The sequence below is a fragment of the Castor canadensis genome, chromosome X (assembly GCF_047511655.1).
Source record: "Castor canadensis chromosome X, mCasCan1.hap1v2, whole genome shotgun sequence".
NCBI classification, from domain to species: Eukaryota; Metazoa; Chordata; class Mammalia; order Rodentia; family Castoridae; genus Castor; species Castor canadensis.
The window spans coordinates 52,733,382-52,755,938 of record NC_133405.1 but is presented as its reverse complement, the minus strand read 5'-3'; the positions used below and the strand labels follow the sequence as shown (position 1 = coordinate 52,755,938).

At 41.5% G+C, this 22,557-nt stretch overlaps 2 protein-coding genes across 2 annotated transcripts in view; both read right to left on the bottom strand.

The window, feature by feature from the left end:
• Positions 1-204: 204 nt before the first annotated feature.
• Timm8a (translocase of inner mitochondrial membrane 8A) lies at positions 205-3,151 on the bottom strand. The gene is made up of 2 exons (XM_020172687.2): positions 2,755-3,151; positions 205-1,198 (listed from the first exon to the last, which is right to left on the bottom strand). The coding sequence occupies exons 1-2, from the start codon at positions 2,881-2,883 to the stop codon at positions 1,037-1,039; spliced, it is 291 nt and encodes a 96-aa protein (XP_020028276.1). The 5' UTR covers positions 2,884-3,151; the 3' UTR covers positions 205-1,036.
• Positions 3,152-3,650: 499 nt separating this feature from the next.
• Positions 3,651-22,557, bottom strand: part of Btk (Bruton tyrosine kinase) — a 32,427-nt gene continuing 13,520 nt past the window's right edge. The window contains exons 5-19 of the mRNA XM_020172689.2: positions 20,761-20,842; positions 14,889-15,017; positions 14,392-14,459; positions 12,564-12,751; positions 12,066-12,128; positions 11,435-11,489; positions 11,124-11,203; positions 10,817-10,944; positions 10,019-10,093; positions 9,309-9,480; positions 8,591-8,807; positions 7,433-7,497; positions 6,635-6,753; positions 5,982-6,139; positions 3,651-4,158 (exon numbers count right to left, since the gene is read on the bottom strand). Of these exons, the coding sequence (XP_020028278.1) occupies positions 4,087-4,158; positions 5,982-6,139; positions 6,635-6,753; positions 7,433-7,497; positions 8,591-8,807; positions 9,309-9,480; positions 10,019-10,093; positions 10,817-10,944; positions 11,124-11,203; positions 11,435-11,489; positions 12,066-12,128; positions 12,564-12,751; positions 14,392-14,459; positions 14,889-15,017; positions 20,761-20,842 (1,671 nt within the window). The 3' untranslated portion in view covers positions 3,651-4,086. The remainder of the gene's footprint in view (positions 4,159-5,981; positions 6,140-6,634; positions 6,754-7,432; positions 7,498-8,590; positions 8,808-9,308; positions 9,481-10,018; positions 10,094-10,816; positions 10,945-11,123; positions 11,204-11,434; positions 11,490-12,065; positions 12,129-12,563; positions 12,752-14,391; positions 14,460-14,888; positions 15,018-20,760; positions 20,843-22,557) is intronic.

The window sequence follows — 22,557 nt, the reverse complement described above, 5'->3', positions numbered from 1 at the left end:
ACAAACTCTTCTATTACACTCAGGGACTTAACTGTCAGCACAGAATTCTTTCCCTTCCCATCTCATCTCAAGGATCTCTCTTTTCATAAAAACCTCAGGAACCTCTAGAATACAGACTGACTACATTTCAGCCTTGGAATGAGCCCACACTAAATATCTATGGGCTGCAGATAAAAGCAGAATAGAAAGCCTCTTAACTAGAGGTGAATTTTGTATTAGCTTTTATTTCAGTGATCAAAAGAATGCAGTAAACGAAATCCATGATTAACATCAGGCATGCATCTCTACCTGAAACTGCTGTTAGTTTCTGACTAGCCTAAATCTTTATAATTTCTTTAGGCACATCTTTGAATTTTTTTACCCTGACATACAGGATAAGTTAACGTCTTCCTGTGGCAGTCTAGTAATATGAATTACATTTATTGGCTAGATTCCTTTGTAACTAAAGGTCTCTAGATTCTCAGGCTGCCTGTTCTACCTTGAGATCACATTTTCATAACAGATATTTAAGTAAATCATAGTATAGGGGAGGGAGATAATCTAGAAAGCTGAAGTGTACTGTGTGAACACTTCATAGATTTTTTTTCTGGCACCAATAGTCAGACACTGGATAAAGAGGCCCACAGTTAAGTGCCAAGTTATTCTCCCATTGCTGCCTTTTCTGACACAAAGATCTCTCTAAAAGTCTGAAATGAGTTCACACAATTAAGAGATTTACCTATGTGGTCCCACTATCAAATTATAGAAAGCAGTTAAGGGGACCTTCACAAAAGCATAGTCCCATATATAGTAATATGCATCTAATGGTTTTCCATTCATCTGTCAATTATTTTCACAAGATTAGCATTAAAAACACAACCAAATACACATATGACCCGCAAGCCCTCAAAACCCTCCCCCACACAAACATTGGTCTTTGTTCATTCTCATGATAGGATGTCCCAAAAGTGACAAAAGGGGGAGTCAATACCCCCATAGCCATTTCTTCAACCATCCCATCAAACAGCTCTTTATTTCCAAAGAGGTAACGCTGAGATCAATCAGAAAGGCTTTCTGAGAAGACTGGCTTGGATTTCTGGGTCTGTTCAAGTCGATTCAAGATGAATTGGCTTGTATCAATGAAGCGCTCAACGCAGTTCACAAAACAGGCCTCAGCCCGACTGTCCAATTTTGGCCCAGGCTTATCCATGCATTTCTCCTGTTCAGGACAAAATACAAAATCACAAGCGGAACTTGCAAACAAAAGAGGGGTGGGGGTAAGTTCTTATTAACTAGAGGGAAAATTCCATGTAAACATAGTAACTGATAAATTAGTATTTCACATTTGGCAGCTTATCAATTGTCAAACAATTTTCTATAGGCCTGTAACAATCCTATGAAATAAATACTATTATTAATCCTCATTTTACAAAGGAAAACTGGCACAAAGATCCTTTGCCCAAAGTTATAGGGCCAGAAAATGGTAGTGCTCAAGAAAGATGGCAAAATACAAGGCAGGGATCTTTTTTGCTGAATTTGGTTGCAACTCCACAATGCTGCTTGCATTAAATGCCTTTAAAATATTTGAAGAACAAAGGGATTAACAGTAAGGCACACTAAACTTATCAAACAACTCTGTAACCTTGCCTTATTTAAGCCAGAAGTATGTTTTCTCCCTCCTCTTTCTCCCCCTACCCTTGAGCCACACCCCCAGCCCATTTTTTTTAAAAATTTTTGAACCAAGGTTTCACTATGTACCCCAGGCAAGCTGGCTCCAAACTTGCAATCCTCATGCCTTAGCCTGGGATCACAGGTGTGCCTCACCACTGCTGGCAAGTTAAACGTTCTTGAATCCTCTCAGGAAAAATGAAAAATTCCCATAGCTTACAGTTTCTTAAATTAGTCCCTAACCACAATCCTCCCACGCCCAACTGTAATAAACATTTCAGTAAGCATTTCATAAGGGTCACAGTCAAACAGTATGTAAGTTTATGAGAAAGGGACTGTACAAACCAATGCCTGTGTATAGTTCAAAGCGCTTTGAACGAATTTCGTTCATGATTCTCTGCTGTACACACGAGCCTCAGACGCTCCATTCTAAAGAACATTATCTCTGGCTTCTAAATTTTGTGACTTTATACATCAAGGGAGGGCAGCATGCTATCCTTGACGACCAGAACACTTTGATCTCAAGCTAGGAATGCCTTCCACCCTTTTGCCAAAGTCCCCTCACAGGGCAGTGTCAATTCCTCAACCTTCAGACCTGAAATGGCTCGGTATTACACAACCACCTAAGAAAAGGCAAATAAATGTGTATGTTGGGAGAGATTACGCCGCTTTCATAGTCAGTGGACTAGAGCCACTAATTTTCTCATCGGGGGATTAGAACTGGGTAACCAAGGTTAAGTTCCCAGGAGTCCAGGAATAGCAGATTCACGGACTGACTCTCCAGGAGTCAGGCTTCCAAAAATAAAATCCCAGTACTGGGGCTTCAACCTCTGGTGCCTGGAAGTGCTGGGTGGGACAGCGGCCTAAGTCCATGATCCCTAGTTCTCTGCACCTCTGCACCAATAAAGCTGAGATCCGGAGTAACAAGACAATCCCCTAAGAAGTGGAGTCACCCTTCTCCCTTCTGGCTCGGCCTAAGGAACCTGAGAAACCCAGAGACTGCCGCCAGGTCCACCCTCTCTCCGAATCCCTCACGTAGTAGAGTCCCATGGGGCAAGGTCAGAGGAAAAGCGGATAGTGTCCAGATCCCAGCCCCAGGATCCTCACCCAACAAAGTTCAGTCATCTGGTGCACCAGCTGTTGGAAGCGCTGCTTCTGAGTCTCCACCTCAATGAAATGCTGCAACTGTGGGTCCACTGCGCCCAAACCCGCCGCAGAAGACGAAGAAGAATCCATCCCAGCGCGACCGCGCGTGCCGAGATGAACCCCGCACCAACTCACCGACCTTCACGTGTCTCGACGACGGAACCGGAACCACAACCCGCGGCCTCCAGGACCGCCCCGCGAGCGCACTGCGGCGGCGCGAGATTGGCGCCACAGCCGGCTGCGCTACTTCCCGGGGTCCGGCGCCGGCGCCCCGCTCTCCGGGCCGTGGGACTCGCGCCCGGTCACACAGGCACACACACACACACGCCGCGGCAGTGTCTAGCCTGCGCCTTTAGCGCGGAGAAGCTGCCGGAGCATGAATGCAGAAAGAAAAGAATAAAGGGGAAAAGGAAGTCACTTAAGACCACGTGGCCCGTTGCGGACCCGCCCAACAGCTCCGCCCCTGCCCGCTTCCAAATTGGCCCGCGCTTTCCCAGCTCTGGGGTTGCCCACAGCCGGGGCTGTTGGGCCGGCCGCTTATTTAGCCATCTTGGGTCCCTGGCTCTAGTTCTTTGATGGATTTTTCCTCTCTTGACGTAAAGAAATGAGGCTCTGGCAGAGTTTGTCCCCAACTTCTTATTCCAATGATAGCATGCCTACTGTATGCCGAGCACTGTGAAGGCTTGTGAATTATTCTCATTCAGAGGCAGGATTTCACAAGAGCAAGAGAGGTGAAATGTGGAGGATCCTGTAGAGTTCTCAAAGTAGGAATGTGGCAAACAAAGCCTCCCAACAGTTTTCTGCAATACTCAGGGCAGTTCAGGGAGGCTACATGATTAATTGAGATATGAGAGACCTTCACGCTTTCCAGCAATTTTATTTTATGAAAACACCCCTTTCTGTTTTATGACACCATTTCGTTCTTGCCAGATTCTGTCCCACCCCTAAGCTCTAATGTCTACCCAAAGAGCTGTTGAACACCCTGTGAGGCTATTTACATCCCACCCTCCCTCAAAATGTTCCCTTCCCAAATTCAGTGTCTTAATAGTCTTGGGAAATTTACTCTCTCAGGGCTGAGGGCAATATCAGGCACAGCAATTCTTTGACCTTTACTCAGAAGCACTATCCCTGGGAATGAAACATGAGAGACATTCCTAGATCTTGTAGAGGGGCCTTCATGTATTCAGTGGGAACACAAAGACTCCAGAACCTGTAAGCCTGGAATTTCCTCAGAGAAAGTGAAATGGGGGCTTGTAGAGGAGAGTAGTAGAACCAAGAAGCTTATTGGCCACTTCAGGATTCTTCATCCATGACATCTAGAATGTTGCTCAGAAGAACTTTGAAAGTGGGACGTTCATCTGCTTTCTAAAATCAAATAAAAAGTAGAGTGTTACAGTGGTTAGAATCCAGAATCCAAGTGAAATGCAATAGAAAGCAGCAGATATGAATTAAGTATATTCTATATGCCTAACAGCATAAACTGTTGATTAGCCAAAAAAAAGAGAGAATTAGCAGCTTTCCATAAAGTCTTTGTGCACGTTTCATCTTTAATAACTCATGTTGTTAGTGTGCTAAGAACAAGTTACAAATTAAACTGACAAACTGATTAAAACTGTGGGCAAGTTCATTACATAATTGTGCACAATGTATTCTTATTTTGTAGCTTCAAGTGAAGATAGCTACCAAACATACTTAAGCATTTGGCAGGAAATCCTACAAGCTGTGATAAAGTTCAGTTTGGTTTCTATCATCCCAAAGCCAAGTAAACAAAGTGCTTAACATTTCAAAGCCACAGGCCATATGGGTGACAGGGACCCTGAGCACCTGGGATCTTTCGGTTAGTCTGATTTAGGCTCTTTCCCACATGGTCCATAAGCCCCTGAGATATTTAATGATTCAGAGAATATTCATTACAGAAAGGTCTCAATCTGTCAGAACCAAAAAGTCATCAATTTCTTGGTCCTTTGAATTAATGGGTCTCAAAACTAGCTGAGTATCAGAATTTCCTGGAAAGTTTGAAAAGATTTCTGGGTTCCATGTCAGACATACCTAATCAAAATCTGTGGGGGAGAAGTCCAGAAATCTGTATTTTTGAGAGCTCCTCAGGGATTCTGACGTGCTTCTGGTTTTGTGACCACTATTTTAGCTTCCCTAGCTGCACAAGGCCCTGTGTTCAATCCCCAGTACCACCAAAAAAAAAAAAAAAAAGGAAAAGAAAAAAAGAGAACATGCCATCTGAAATAGGATTTTAGCTAGCAGAGTGAGGATGTCCTGTTTAGAAGGAAACGTAGACAATCACCCCAATTTTGCATCATACATGAAGAGAAGAACTCCAAGGGGTTCTCCCTTTCTTCATACTTTGTAACCTCTGTCATTGGTCGAAGGAAAAGGAGCCTTACTCTGATCCAGATATCTACTTTTCACCTCAGCAAGAGAGCTCCAGATTCACAAAGGTGCTCATTGAACAGTCTCTCTTGCCCTGTTCCTAGTGGGGCAAAATTAAGAACTGAGTATTTATTTCCTACTGGAGATTTAGGTTGACAAGTCAAGGTTGCTAAGAATCTACTGAAAAGTGGAGAGCAGCAAAGCATTTGTGTAGTAGTGGAACAGGATCCTTATTTCCAAAATACCACCCCTGTCCCTCAAATCCACAATGTACCACGTTAAAAAGCAAAAACAAATCAAGCTGACTAACCAAACAAAAACTGCCTATTTTAGGTCCCTTCCAAGCCTTAGGTGTTTTAAAAAATGTCATTTAAAACCTCAGCCAGAAAAGGTTGGCAAGCTAGTACTGTGTAAGGAAGGGCCAGTGACTCCTAGATGAATGAACAAAAACTTTAATGACTTTTCTTTTGCAAAGCCTACATGCTTATCTGAGTGTCTTTGTCTGGCTGCTTATGGTAGGCAACATGGCTCTACAATACCACATCTCCTTAAAGCTGAGTTGATATGATACTATAGTGAATATCACAATATATAGTGGCTAATGATACCATAGTGAGAATTGGGGTGGGTCTGGGAAAACTGCTGGCCATCAGAGAATTGGTGTGTAGGCCAGAGTCAGAGAATGTGTGCACTGTCATCAGTCTGTGCCCAGCTGGCATGTAGTTATGGAGAATGGACACTGACCAGCTAAATGAGAAATTAAGTTCAAGGAAATAATTAAGAGGGTACAATAAAACACTTACCTCATGCCAGCAGCTGTACATGATGGTATATACCCTCTCTGAAGCCAGATGAGGCCTATAGAGACGTAAGCCTTGGGCAATGTGTTCGGCAGTCTCACTGTTAGTAAATCTTTCATATGGCATCTTCCCCAGGGAGTAAATTTCCCACATCAAAACCCCTAGAAGATGAAATAAACATGTATTAAGTCAGTTTGCAGTCTTTTGGAGTAGTATGGGTCTCCTAGTCCTCCCAGATCAACCTCAAACATTAGAATTAGCTGATTCTCACCTCTGTGGTTTTGCATTTTGTTCAAACTTCTACAGTACTGACTACAACTATCTGAGTTGCACTATACCATTAGCTACTCTAAAAGAGAGACAGCATATTTGTCTTTGTAGTATAGGGTCTGGCAGAGTGCCTAGTACACAATTAGTATTCTGAAGCTGTCAAATACTGAATGAATTGTTTCCCTCAATATATTGTAAGTTCTAAGAAAGCAAGGGTCATGTCCAGCTTACTCTTTTTGTTCTCAGAACCCCTTGAGGTTCCTGACACATAGTAAGCACTCCTAAGAATTAGATTAATGAAAGCAAGAACACTTTGTGCAGATTGCAAAATTCAATCTCCCCATTGCATTCCTCTTCCTTTGAGCTGTATAATCTTACCCACTTACCAAAAGCCCAAATGTCAGATTTGCTGCTGAACTTGCTGTACATAAGGACTTCTGGTGGAGACCACCGGACTGGAAATTTGGAGCCCACTGAGCTGGTGTATTCATCATCCAGGACATACCTACAAGGGATCCAAGACTCATTACCATTAGGATTTGGAGAACTTGATATTGCTTAAATCTTCTTGGCACACTCATATGAGCTACACACATACATGCTTATAGGCTTTCTCAAAAGTTTCTGCTGGTCAGCCAGTGTCTTTTACAAATGTTACTTTAAGCAAAATTCCTGTTTTCATTTCTGATTTAAGTTTTCCTGGTTGACAATATGGCTAAAGAACAGGATAAAATGAAAAAAGATCTAATAGGTACCTTTTTCCTCTTTTCTATCCCCCTTTCCTATCTTTGTTTTTCTCCTTCCCTTCTTTCTATTTTGCAGTTAGCAGTGGGGATTAGACTGACTAAGAAAGAATGAGAGATGGAGGAAAGTCAACGGGATTAACAGATCAAGTTAAGATATTGGGAAAATAGCTTACAAAAGAAGAAGGGAGGGGGTGGTGGCTTAAAAAAAGAAGAAGGGAGCAGAGCTAAAGGGAGAAAGGAGGGATAAGAGATTTAACAATAAAAGGATGAAAGCAGTAAGCTAAGTAATTCAGAGCAAGAAAAAAGAATGCAAAGATGACAAGAAACACTAGAATGAGAACAGAAAAAGAAAAGGAGGAGCTTAAAAACTAACACTTCCCCATGTTTGTACTATTTTATTTTTACTTTTAACAGGAAGGATGAAAAAGCCACACTCACCTAGACAGGCCAAAGTCGGACACTTTCACAACTCCTTGATCATTTACCAAACAGTTTCGAGCTGCCTGTAGTACAACAGATACCAGTGAGACCTCATCCCTGGCACACAGGTTAAAGGCACAAAGTTTCTGCCTACCAGTGGAATGAAACCAGGGAAGTCTTGTCCCCTTCAATTAGACACACCTTCCCACCTAATAGGAGTTGGTTGATGACATTGTAAAATGTTGATGCATTTCCACCATGTGGAAAGCAATCTACTACAACAGTCTTAAATAAAGCACTGAGGGCACACAGAACTATTTCATTCATATGAGCAATTCCACTTCACTGAAATGCTGAGAGAATTAAGGGAGAACGGGAAGCATCTTTATTTTGTATTCTCTGTTTCTGCTGGGGGGAATAGAACAATATGAGCTTTGGCCTGGCTCCAAGAAACAGAGGCACAAAGTCCGGTGCCTCCAGGAGCTAAGAAGGCAAAGAGTGAAGCGGGCAGATGGAGATTGCAGGAAATGGAAAGCACAGGTCCGGTCTAACGGGAGGGCCATTACTCCTCAGCTCCAGGTGACCACTAGCATGGCCCATGACAATGTGGAACCTGTGTTCTCAGATGGTTTAGGTTTTTTAAGATGCTGGAAATTACAGTTGCTTTTTAAATGTAAAGTGTTTCTTTTTAAGTGTTTGTTATTATAAAACATTTTTCAAAAACCATGTGGTACTGGCTACTAGTGCACCTGCCTAGCAAGCACTAAGCCCTGAGTTCAAACCCCACTACCACCAAAAAAAAAAAAAACACATCTTGGTCAAATGCATCCATAGGCCCCCAGTTTGTAACTCTTATGTAGCCAAGTGGTGGTTGTGTGGCAGGAGCAGTTCCATCGGGAAGTACATGATTGCCCTTCTGCTCTGAGTCCAGAATGGCCACTGAAGGACTCCACTGTTTCCTCATGGGTGGTTGCTTTAACTCCCACCATGGCAGAGCTTAGGGAGTTGAGGGTGGGGATAGTTGACTGGTGAGAGGCATACTTAACTTTTAGTGTTTTCTAGAAAAAACTGAAATGTTGGTACCAGCAACTCTCTTCAACAATGTATGATATAGTTTTCAGTGCTAATTTCAGCCCCTCAACCCTTAATCCCAAGCCAATCCTTCTGAGGTCCCACCAGGTCTCGATGAAGGAACTGCTTTGACTCCAAGTATTCCATGGCTTCACAGACATCCTTGCACATCTCCAGCAGCTGCTGAGTCTGGAAGCGGTGGCGCATCTCTCTCAGGTAGTTCAGGAGGCAGCCATTGGCCATGTACTCAGTGATGATGAAGATGGGGCGCTGTTTGGTGCACACGCCATACAACTGCACCAGCTTCTCATGGGAAAGATTCCTACAGGAGAGGCAAGGAAGTAGTCCTCCCCTTTTGGCTGCATATACAAGTCATAAAAGTGTGGGGGAGGAAAGGGACTGGCCTAAGATAGAGCATCAGATAAGGTACCAAAGTAGAAGTTGACTTTCCTCCTTCCCATTATAACCTTCCAAAGTGCTTAATATGTGGGGGTAAACAGGGATTTGGAGCCTATTAATTGATCGGGAAACAAGTTCTGAGCTGGCAGAACACTAAGGCTAAACTAGAATCATCCTTTTTGAAAGTCTTATTTTCTACATCTACCCTCAAATGCTACTGAGATGGTACACATCTATGAACACTATTCTCAACCAATACCTAGGCAGAGAAATGATTACCTTATCAGTTAGGACTCCCACCAAAGGTTAATATCAGACCCTGATCTCAAATTTCTCTGTTATCACCTTAGACAACAATGGGTGGTCCCAATAATTCCTAGATTCCAGCAACTGAATTGAGAGTTGAGTTTGGTTTGCAACTCACATCATAACTTTGGCTTCTTCAATGAACTCATCTTCAGACATGGAGCCTTCTCTGATCATCTTGATAGCCACATCATATTGGCCTCTCCATTTCCCATACTTCACTACCCCAAACTGTCCAGTCCCAAGCTCCTTCAAGAAGGTCAGGTCCTTTGGATCGATTTCCCATGATCCTAACAATAAAGTGTTAGTGTCATTCTTTGGGGTATGTATAATTCCTACAATAGATGTGAATCCCTACTAGGGTTAAAACAGTAAAGGGGAAATTCTAGGGTATATTAATCTTTCTTTACTCAGGTAAATCTCAGGGACAGGGAGTTACTGGCTGGAGGAATCTGGAAATTTTAGGTATGAGTAAATTCACAAGGCAAGAAGACAGACTAAAAAATCTCCCCAAATCCCTTTATGATTATGCTAATATGGTAGCTAATAAACTCAGGGATGATATTGAAAATGTTTGACTACAATTAAGAACAAACAATAAAAGACCTAGAACAACAAATCCCTTTATGTATCTATGTTTTTGCAGTCCCGGGAGAAGCCACTAGGAGGGAGAAAAATCATTCAATAACTTGTTTGGTTCTGTCTTGACCTTCCTTGAGGCAGCTAGCTGGTGCAGAACAGTATTTACAAGACACACCCTAAAGCAAGGTGTACAAAGGTAGCCCTTGCAACTGCCCAGTCCACCTTGCCCCAGAGAAATAAAGTTACCATAGCCGAGGCCTGCAGTGGAAGGAGCATTCTTGTTTTTTTGAGAAACTGGATATTTCAGCCTGGATATGAGTCCTGAAACATACACAAAAGCCATGCTGACAGTATACAAAGGGGAATGGGATTCCCTACATATTCTCACTCAAAGCCTCATATTTCCAGTGAACAACTTTCTAGTTCATTTTGAATCTCAGAGGATTCCCCACAAGCCCACATTTTTCTGGAAATTTCTCCCATCACAAAAGTTTACAGGGACAAAAAAGAGAAAATACTAATTGAAATACATTCCCTATTGGACATATTCCCACCTTTCGACCTAGGCTTAGCTCACATCCTACTTTCTCAATGAAGCTTTTCCCATGTATTCATGCCCTGGCCAATTTCGCAGTTTTTCAAATATTCTTAGTCAGTAGATACTTCAAAACTGTCTTCTGATGTTGTCTACCCACCCTGTTTGTTCTTCTAGGACAAGCATCTCCACTCAGAATTTTCCTGTTCTCTCTTCTAGAACTGAGGAAATTGCTGAGTATACACTAAGAACATAAATAACTGGTAATGAAAACTTGCTGATTGATTAGTCACTAGCCTCTCTGTTGCCTTTGCTTAACACTGAGCATCAATAAGCAAATAAGAAGTCAGTCTCTATTGGGTGTAAGGTCTAACCACCTCATGACAAAATCCTGCCCAGTTAACTTTCAGGGCTAATTCACACCACTATAGTAGGAGGTATTCTTCCTCTCACCTCTTTGTCCTGAATTGCTTCTCCTGAATTGCTTCTCAGTTGCCCCTGGTACTCACCTGCAGAATTATGTTGATGGTAGTTAATGAGTTCAGGGATGGTGCTGAAAAGGTGCTTCTCTGCCAGGTAATACTGGTTCTGAGGTGTTGAACACACAACATAATGACGGATCACCCCTTGAGGGTCCCTGAAGACATGGATGCGTAGTCAATAACTTAGGAACAAAGATTAGCAGGACCCAAAAAGTGAAGTGAGATGAGTGTTGAGTTTAACAGACAGAGGAAGTGGGAAGAGCATGCCATTAAGAAGCTGTAGGGAGTGCACCTCTGTCCTTTGTTCCCAGGGCTTTGGAATAGCAACACTCACCCTGTAGATTTAGCAAACACAGACACAGTATATTTTCCAGCTTTGCTGGAGTCTCTGACAATAAAACCACCTTCTTTCCCCTGAAACAATAGAAAAGAAGCTGACCATAGAAGTAAATGATGTCACACCTGTATTCCACCTGCCCAACCTGAGAGACAACAACCACTTTACTGCCAAGTTCTATGCATGAGCTGCAGCTTTGTTGCTTTTAATACTAAAATGTGTAAACAGGATCCCAGGCAAAGGCGGCCCTCGATTCAGGATCCTCCCTTATTGCACATGGAGAATGCTGTTTGTGGCCCCACACTTACCTCTTGCTTTAATAGTTGTTCAGCTTGACTCCGAGTCATGTGTTTGGAATACCACCTGTGAAGGGAGAGTACTTGAGTGTCCCATGTCATGTCTAAGTGGTTTGGAGGTTTGAGCTTCCTCTGGGACTCATTAATGCCTGTGACTCCATCAATTCACTCAAACCCTATTGAGGGCCTACCATGAACATAGCACACTATATCCTTTTCCCAAGCCCAGGTTGGCACTGAAGACTCATGGAAATAGAGTAGAGGGCAATCCCAGGCAGCAGGGTTTGCAGGGAAGAGATCAGGGACTGGATCACATAAAGACAATCTACTTCCATGCTGAGGGAGAAAAGGACATTAGTACATTTTTATCCTTTCAAATGTTTCCCATTGTGGTGTCAATTCTACCTCTGTGAGTGGAATTCTTCTGGATTTAGGAGCATGGAATCCTCTGCAGCACTCAGAAGTAGAGGACTTTGGGGGTCACAATAGCATATAGTAACTAGGGGTGGTGGTATCATTTGCCCCAGTTGGCACTAATTTTAATATGTATCTTAAAATAAAAATGTTTGTTCAAAGTATAAAAAAGCATATATTATTTTGTTCCTCCTGGAAGATTGTGCACTAGAAACATAAGCATACTCACTCATACATTTCTATGGAGTCTTCGGCTTCAGTGACATAATTACTAGGGACGTAGCCTTCCTGCCTGTAGAGTAGACAATGTAATAGATCATGCAGCATTTCCCCTGTCCTCAGGGAGACAGATTCATATGTCCACATCCCTGAGCTCAGAACACATCTCAAATGAAGGCATGTATACATATACATATGTATGCATGTGTATATATCGTGTCCCTCTCTCACAGGACCTTGTCTCTGATACACAGTTAGGCCAGTGACAGGAGGATCTTCTGAACATGTGGCATTGGTTACATGTGCATGTCAACAGAGACCCTGGGAGGTGACAGAGGCCACATGTAGAGCTGTACACTGGCAAGAACTTGGAGGGAGAGTACATTCACTTTGCTGTGGGAAGGATAGTCTATGATCAGGACACTAATGGGGGGATTATGTGGCAGGAATATTTTGCAGGTGTGTGGAGTAAGCAGGCATGGGCTCAGGAAGGGCTGTGTGTGCTTACCCATTTTTATCTCGTGCTCGCCACCATGGCAGGTTGCTCTCCTCCAGGATAAAATACTCATCACCCTTCCGCAGCTGTAGGTCATTTGCATTCATTGGCATGTAATCATAAAGGGCTACAACCTTTTTCAGCTCACTTGTGCAGACCGGTGCGGCTGCTGGCTCAGGCGGCAATGGCTTTTTCAAGATCTGTGTAGATAGGAGGAAAAGTAGGACTGGCTAGTCATCAAGTACTCTCTTTCTTTTCTCTCAGCTCTCTGGTTTACTAGAGACCCAGTCTAACCCTGAATCAGGAGCAATAAAAGCTCTTTATTCAGCACTCATTCCACAATGTTTTAAGCATCCATTCAGGGGTTCTCAACCTGGGATACACATGGAGATAACCTAGGGAGTGTTTTAACTTTGTCAAAATCTATGGGAATGGGATCCAGCATCAGTATCTTTAAAGCTTTCCAAAGAAAAGCCATGTAAAGCCAAGGCCAGGAAACTTGCTTGGCATTGAATTAGTACATGGGTCTAATAAATGCTTCTGAACTTCAGTTTCCTTCTTTTTGAACTGAACATAACAATACTTTCTAGACCTCAAGAAGGAGTCAAAAGATCAAGTTTTGAATTGAAATACGGGCTGGAGGTGTGGTTCAAGTGGTAGAGTACCTATTTTGCAAGCACCTGCTTTGCAAGCTCAAAGTCCGGAGTTCAAATCCCAGTCCCACAAAAAAAAATGAAGTGAAATGTTAGCTAGGCGGCTTGGTGGTATGTGCGCCTGTAATCCCAGTATACAGGAGACTGAGGCAGGAGGATTGTGAATTCAAGGCCAGCCTGGTCTACATAGTGAGATCCTGCCTCAAAAAAAAGAGGAAAATGCTAGTGATAGAATCTATGTGTGCATATATGGGTGTTCAGTGCTAAATCCTTCCAATTTTGCTGTATGTTTGAAAACTCTTTTCATTTAAAAATGTTCAAAATATTTTAAATAGGTGATTAGGTGGTTTCTAAGAGCTACCTAATAGCACTCTATCTTTTCATAAAAGAGGAAGTCGTAAGTAGATGGATAAATCCTCTGTCTCTCTGCTAGAACACCAATTAACACTTCTAAGTTCCAGGGAATTCTATGACTCTGGTGTGTTTTCAGGCCTTGACTGTAAATTTCTTTTTCTTTTTCTTTTCTTTTTTTTGACGTGAAAAACCTACCATTGTGGTGGCCGTCTTTATTTTTTTATTATTTATTTATTTTTATTATTCATATGTGCATACAATGCTTGGGTCATTTCTCCCCCCTGCCCCCACCCCTTCCCTTACCATCCACTCCGCCCCCCTCCCTCTCCCCCCACCCCCTCGATACCCGGCAGAAACTATTTTGCCCTTATCTCTAATTTTGTTGAAGAGAGAGTATAAGCAATAATAGGAAGGAACAAGGGTTTTTGCTGGTTGAGATAAGGATAGCTATACAGGGAGTTGACTCACATTACTTTCCTGTGCATGTGTGTTACCTTCTAGGTTAATTCTTTTTGATCTAACCTTTTCTCTAGTTCCTGGTCCCCTTCTCCCATTGGCCTCAGTTGCTTTTAAGGTATCTGCTTTAGTTTCTCTGCTTTGAGGGCAACAAATGCTAGCTAATTTTTTAGGTGTCTTACCTATCCTCATATCTCCCTTGTGTGCTCTCACTTTTATCTTGTGATCAAAGTTCAATCCCCTTGTTGTGTTTGCCCTTGATCTAATGTCTGCATATGAGGGAGAACATACGATTTTTGGTCTTTTGGGCCAGGCTAACCTCACTCAGAACGTAAATTTCTACTTAAGCAGTAGCAGTATGCAATTTTCCTCTATACCTGGTCCTCCTCTGGTGTAGGGGGAAGAGGCTTTTTTGTTTTTCGATGAGAACTTCCGGGTTTTAGGCCTGCAAAACAAAAAGCCAGTGATGATACGAAATATACTTTAGGAAAGGGCCCAGAGACAGGTTTGGTCAGAGACTTTGCTATTGTACACAGAACCTTTAGGCAAGCTAGAAAAAGTATCTGATTGCCAGGTTGCATGACTCAGATATTAACAGCTGGATTTCAGCCCCCTACTAATACTCTTCCATGCCCACTTGTGTTGTGGGCAAAATGTGCAAGTTTATGCTCTGTCCTTGAGTTTGAGAGACCCTTGGGAGTGTGATGGAAACAGAGTCAAAGGAGGAAAAAATTGTAGCAGAGTGGTAGAGTGCTTGCCTAGCATACGTGAAGCCCTGTGTTCTATCTCTCACAACACACAACACACACACACACACACACACACACACACACACACGGGGAAAGAGAGAAATTATATTGATCAGATCTCTTACTTCCATTCCTGTTCTCCAAAATTTGGCAGCCCATGGCATTTTTGGCTGTCTGAGAGCAGCAGAGATACTGCCCATCAATCCAGAAGCAAGGGTGGTATTTCTGTACCAGGTCACTATTGTACCGGATTACTATAGCAGGAGAGAAGAAAGAGAGATCACATCTGACATGCAGGAGAATCCACCATTTGCACGTGTTCCCCTTTAAGAGAGCTTCAAACAACTGTTCCCTCCTCAGCCACCCTGAAGGAAAGCACACCACAGCTCATATGACTGTCCTGCCTGCCTGTGTGCCCTGGCCCCAAACAGTTCCTGTCCCCAAACAGTTCCTGTCCCGTTGCCTTCAGTGGTCTGTCATGAGCATCTCCAACCAACATGATAAGGATATCTGATGGTTCTGGAGTCCAGCAGCAGAAACAATATCTATTTTATGTTCTTTCTAAAAGGCAAATGTTGATGCTGGTATTTGTTTTTCAGATGAGGAAAACAATGTGCCCAAGTCAAACTCTCATTCCATCTTTTAATATACCAATTTCTCAGTCCCTGAGTGATCTTATAGGGATATTTGCTTTACTGAAAACTTCCAGCATTAGTTTTTCTGTGTTTAGAGAATAGTCAAGAGGGCTGAGCTCAAGGGACAATGAAGATGAGTCTGCTTTTAGAATAAACATGGCTCCAATCTTCCCAGGGCCACTGAGGTAGGCTGAGTTCATTGTCAGAGGTAACACAGCAGCTCCATTTTCCCCACAATGTTATGAGGCTCAAAAGATTTCCCAGAAGTCAAAGTACTTTACAAGGAGTGGTTTGCAGATAAATGGAATTACTGTTTATAATACTGTGGCATCTGAAGAACTTTATCATTAAATCAGTTAGGAAAGGCATCTAAGGATCATGGTGTCAGATAACTGAGAGATAGCAACTGACAATAGCACGTACTAGGGCAAAGGCCCAGGTTAGTCTAAAAGTATGCATATTTGAGGACATATACATTTCAGCATTTACTGCTAAGAAGAATCCTGCATAACTAAAAGAAAAAGACAAGACAAGCCCAATACAAAATAAAACCTTCAACCCTAGAAAATAACTCAAAGCCGGGCATGGTGGAACATACAGACATTTTAGCACTCAGGAGGTGGAGGCAGGAAGATTGCAAGTTTGAGGCCAGTCTGGGCTACATAGCAAAACTACCTGCTTCTAAAAAAAAAAAAGGCTTGCTTGCTTGCTAGTCACATGTTGCTCATTGAAGGGTTTGGGGGAGGCTTAGAAGTTGTGGTGGTCAGGTGCATTTTATAGGCAAATGAACAAAAGTGCTAGCTTTCTTTTCTTTTCTTTTAATGCCATCTTGATGCTTTTCTCAACATGGATTTGAAGACTTCTAACCATGCCCCCTACCTACCCTCACCCCCACTTTTTGAGCACTCTTCTTCACCATTACCAAGGACAAAGGTGGTGGATCTGTTCAGATAGGTGCAGGCTATTAGGGGCTGCATTGCCTCTAGAAAATTTTAAAACAGCAATAAAACCAACCAAAAATCTGTTTGTCCTTAATTATTACCAGGAACAGGTAAGTCCAAACAATGTTGCTAATACTTCTCCCTGCCAAAACTGATTTATCCCACTACCTCAACCTTCTGCCGCACCCCTCCAATGCCATTCCCTTTCACCTAGGGTTTAAAGACCCTCAGATCCTCTGTTCCTTATGCAGGGCTGGACACCAGTAGACATGCCAAGAATACTTAATAGACAACTAGCCACTCATAAACTAGGCTATGCTAATGAGAGGAAATAAAGCTTCCTGCCTTCTCCACCCTCAGAACACTCATTAAGAACCCTCCCGACATTCCTGAATAATGCCACCCTTGAAGATGCCACCCTTTTTTTTGTTGCCTAATCCAGAACTGGTATTTCCAGCTATTTACAAAAGGACTAGAGGATTTATATATATATATATATATATATATATATATATATATATATATATATGCCAAGGGGAACCCCTCCTTGGACTATCAATATACACTTTAAAGAAATGAAGGACAGGAGGGTAAAACAGGTCTTTTCCAGGGGTAGGTACTTGTGGGAGGGGGGAGGGCATAAGGAAAGGGTGAATGAGGGTGAATATGGTGGATATAGTTTGCATTCATACATAAGATAGACAAATGAAACCACTGAAATTGTTCTAAGAAGAGGGGAGGAGGGAGAACAATGGAGGGGATAAATCTAACATATATTCTAAGCACATATATAAATATCACAATGTATTCCCCTGTACAACAATTGTATGCTAATAATAAAACAATTAAATTAAAAGAAGAGGATTACAAAAGCAGGATCTAAGCAGAGACCTTAGGGGAGACTGCTTGCTTCATCAAGACACAGGTGCATTGTCTGGAAAATGGTTGGTATACATTATCCAAATACAACACAGAGTAGTCTATCCATGTTTGTCAGGATAATGTGTAAGATTTTAATTCAGGCATGCATGATTCATTCCTCCCCATATTGGTCATTGCAGTTTTGCCAATGCTATTCTTCCATTCATTTTGGCCAGGTCAGTCCATTTGTTTATTTTTAAAGTTGCAATTAGGATAGGCTCTACTGAGCTTGACCAAACAAAGAGTCAAGAATGGGTCTGGAGGTGTGGCTACAGTGGTAGAACATCTGCCTAGCAAGCACAAAGCCCTGAGTTTAAACCCCACACTGGCAAAAAATAAAACAAAATAAATAAATTTTAAAAAGAAGAATGGGTGTAAGGCTGGGGTATGGCTCAATGATACAGTGCATAAGCAAGGCCCTGGATTCAAGATGAAATATAGGCAAATATTTGTGGTGCTGTAACAGAGAAAGTGCCCTCTACCATGTTTAAGGAAATGGAAGGGGAAAGCTTGTGGCTAAGTCCCCAGGAATAACCTTTACATGGTAAGTGCCACTGAGAAAATACAGCAGATAGATATGAGGTACCTCAGGCTCTACTTTTTAAATTGAGGTATAACTTATATATGATCAATTACACAAATATAAAATATACAGCAAGCCACATTTGTCCACAATTGTTTATTCTCACTCAGATCCAGCATCTCAGAAGGCTTCCTCATATCTCATCATGATCAGTGAAGGTAATCAGTATTCTTCAGAAGTAATCAGTATTCTGATGAGGTCTCCTTTTCACATTAGTAATTTACAATTGGTGCTTTTTGCCCAAAAGCGGGATAGTATCACTAGAATGGGATTTATTTGATGGTTCCTAAGGTAGGTCGCTATTGGCATTGCTAGCACCTAAGGCTGTACTGAGATTATTAGGACTTTCATCTAAATTTCCCAGAAATGGTATTTGTTAGCTCCTGTGGTCAGTACAGGCAGGTTTGACAAAGTGGGACAACTGGAGAAACTGCCTTCAGTGAAACAGAAAGGGAGAGAAGGCAAAACTGCAGCTAGCCACACTATCTATCCAACCTAATGGCCCAGCTGAAGTGATAATGTTTCTGCTTAGAGCAGTACATAATCAACATGGTAAGGCTAACAGGTGAGTTAATAAACCAAACTTACAAGCTGGACATTGTTATCTTTGGTCATTACTCTTACCTTGGATTTTGTGGACACTCAAAAATATTCATTAGACTAAACTACAACTGGTTTTTAAATTAGCATTTGAAGTGTAAAGGAGCTACTATCTTGAACATGACTTTCTCCCTTGCTTTTCCCTCAGCTAGTCTGCTCACTTTCTGCTGTTTCCAAACTAAATCCCAGCCAACCATCAATGTAGAGTCCAAGTTGGTGGTAACTGCTTACTCTCATGGAAAAATCAATGAACACAACTACTTATTGATCCTTCTGTATTCAAGTCATTGTGTGTGGCACTGTAGAGGGAACCAAAGAACCATGAATGTATATGCCCTTTGTAGTTCCTATATCAGTCTCTGGGAATATTTCTCTACTTGTAAATAGCACTGGTTCAGAGAATGGACTCTAGAGCCTGAGTCCAGGCTTCATTGCTCACTAGCTATGTGCCCATGAACAAATCACGCAACTTTTTCAAGCCTCAGTTCTTTTGTCTGAAAGTAGGGGAATGATACATCATAAAATTATTGTGAGGACTAAATGAGCTAATACATTTGCAATACTTGGCACAGAACTTGGCATATAGTAAGTGTTAGTCATTATTATTGTTGTCTCAGTTCGGGTTGATGTTAGAATTAAATGAGATAATAAATACAATGTACTCAGCTCAGTGTTTGGCACACAGCAAGAATTCAATAAATGAGCCAGGTGTGGTGGCACACACCTGTAATTCAAGCATTCAGGATCTTGAGGCAGAAGGATCATGAGTTTGAGGCCAGCCGTGGCTACATAGTGAGACATTATTTCAAAAACACAAACCAAACCAAAAGAATTTAATAAATGACCCTTTTCTTTCCTCTTTCAGTTTAAAAGACTTGGTGATTACAATTTCTACATATCCTACTTGCTTTCAAGGAGTGAGCAAGAAGGCTGGTATAGCAACCACTGAGCTGTATCTAAATGTTTATTAAGACAAAGGGCTGTCATGCAATAACCCAACCATGTTGTTATCAGGCTGTCCTCCTTCCTGTTTCTCTGGGCAGCCTTTCCTGATGTCAACTCAACCAGTTAATCTCTCAGTCACTTGACATGTGGCTATATATACACACAAATATATGTGCATGTATCCTGTGCTGCAAACATTTACAGCCAAGTTTATCTTTATTAAACACCATGTGGTCTATGCAAAATGCTGAAACAATGTTCAAGTTTAAGTTCTCACAAAGCAAGGAACACAAAATAGTTCCTTGGGAAATATTTATCCACAATGAAGAAATATACAGGCTGGAGGCATGCGGTAGAGCTCCTGCGTTGCAAGCATGAAGCCTTGAGTTCAAACCTCAGCCCCACCAAAAAGAAAGATCGGGAGACGGAGAGATATACAGTGTTTTCTTACACAGTGCTTTATAGTTTTTCACGTGCTTTCACATACATTAATCATCATTTGATCCTGAGGACAACTCTGGAGGTAGGTACAGCAGGCCTTATCATTGTTCCCATTTACGAGAAAAAAACTGAACCTCAAAAATTCTCGTTGGTTGGGGTGCCAGTGGCTTTTACCTGTAATTCTAGCTACTGAGGAGGTAGAGATCAGGAGGATCACGGTTTGAAGCCTCCCAGGGCAAATAGCTCGTGAGACTCTATCTCAAAAAAACTCATCACAAAAAAGAGCTGATGGAGTGGCTCAAGGTGTAGGCCCAGAGTTCAAACCCCAGTACCACACACACACAAAAAAATCTCATTGGCCTACTTGCCAGAAGCCACCCAGCTAATAAGTGATAGAAACCAGGTTCTTTGACTCTGACTTTAAGGACTCTCATATATCATCTATCTAATTTTTGAAGTTAGGTGTTCCATACTTAAGACTCTAATATTACATAATCATCAAACAGCATATCATCCTTGCAATAAGTGCAAAGAACAGGGCATTTTTTATAAATAGAGAAATGGAGGTACCCAGAATTACAAAATTGCATTAAAGAGAGTGGTGGAACTGGGTTGCAGCTTTTAGTCTAATCTCTTATATTTTATTCATATGATGGAATACTAAACAGTATCATTGTTAGAGGCAAAATACAATCTCTTTTTTCTCTGTCTTCTTCCCTCCTCTGTCCCTCCCTTCCTTCATTCTTCCCTCCTCACTTCCTCTCTGTCTTCTTTTTCTCTTTCACTCATTCATTCATTTGTTCATTCATTCTTTCTTTCTCTCTACCTTTCTCCTTTTCCTCTCCTCTCTTCTCTCTTCTCTCCCTGCCCCTTCTCTTCGCCCTTCTTTTCTTTCCTTTCAAAACTAGTTTACATTCCAAATAATTCTCACCATTTTTGAGTTGGTGAATCCAACGTTTCCTCAGTTCTTCAGTTGGGGAGAAAACATAGAGAGGACCTTCATCATATACAACCTGGAGCAATGGACACACAGAATTCCACAGTTAAGGAAGAAAAAAAGACCTAGAAGCATGGAATCTTAAAGTACAACTTTGCATTTTCATTGTGGAAAACAAAGGAAGGCAGGGGTCATGCAAACTATGTGAAGCATTCCTAAACTATTCATATCCATGGACATAAGACTTTGAATCTCTTAGTTTTTTGTGTGCTTGTTTCTTCAGGTTTCTTTTTCTCTCTTTTTAATTAGCATATATTAATTTTACAAAAATGTTTCACTGTGATACTTCCACACATGCATCAACGTGCCCTGATCAAGCTTACTCCCTGTATTACTTGCACATTCCCCTTCTCCCCTTTTAAAACAACTTAACTGGTTTCATTATTCTATTTTCATACATATATATGAAGTACTTCCATCATATTCAGCCTCCCTCACCCTCCCCTTTCACCCTCTCCCTCCTGCTGGTTCCCATTCCCAAACAGTCCCTCCATTTTACACTCCTGTCATTCTTTTTTTTCCTCTTAGCTTTTTGAATACTCTTAGATCCTCTTAACTTGTGTTTCATTTTGTGTATATACATAGTCCATAATATTTCCCATAGCTCTTATTAGAAACAAGATTTTTTTCCTAGCAAAGGATATTTTATTATCTTATTATTAAACTTTGAGTTTATATAAAAGAGAATTGAAGTAAGTCTTGGTTAGTACATATAGGTTACTCACTTGGATAATATGGAGCAAAATTTTAATTCACAGCTAATCCCCCCCCACACACCCCCAGTGGCCTCCTCTCACTAAAATTAGCCAAAACAAACCAAATTTGAAGCCACAAAGTTACTTCAAACAAATGAAAGTATGTATTAAGCACTATCATCAAATCAGTCCATATTTTTTAACATTTGCTGCAGTTGAGACATCACGCTAGGTGTTGTAAAAATGCATGAAATATAAAAGATTTGGTTCCAACCCTCACAGAGTTAATAGAGACCATATGATAAATTCCAAAGTTGAATATAAATTTTGAAACATTTGCTGTTTAGCATTATTGACTACAACAGCCAAAAAACATCATCTTATTGAAAAATGGTGGTAGTAAAAACTATGTCTAAAACACCCTTTCTCATGGGTTTTATAACTGTCAGGGACATAAATAAGATCATTTTACATTTTTCTTTTTGCTTGTTGGTCTTGCTGTGTTCATAAATCCATGACAGAAAGCCCCCTCCCCTGAGACTTTCCACTTCCTCTTCCGGCTTTCACTGTTGCAGAGGCTGCTATATTCTCGACATGTGGCCTACAGTGTTCTCAGGACATAATCAAGCCTTGAAGATCAAATCTTGCTCTCCTTTATGACTTACACTGCATCTACCTAACAGATGCCTATGTGACTGGTTCTTCAGCTATTGCAGCCTAGAATAGAGTTTAGGTTTATGCATAAGTCTCATTAGTGTTCCCCATACTGAACTTCCTAATACTGCTTCTTCCCTCCCCTTTTCTATCTTTTTAACCCACATGACCACCATTAGATAGATAGGCAGAACCAGACGGAAGTGAAATGCTCACTCAACAAGAAGAGTATCTTTCTCAATGCAGTTATCATAGACAAGACATACCATAAGAGAATTGGTGCTGATATGTAGAGATAAAAACTATGTTAAATTGGGAAAAGATTAAAGCAAACACTCTCAGACCTTGCCAGTCTCAATTCTTGGTCTAGTTAACACCAAGC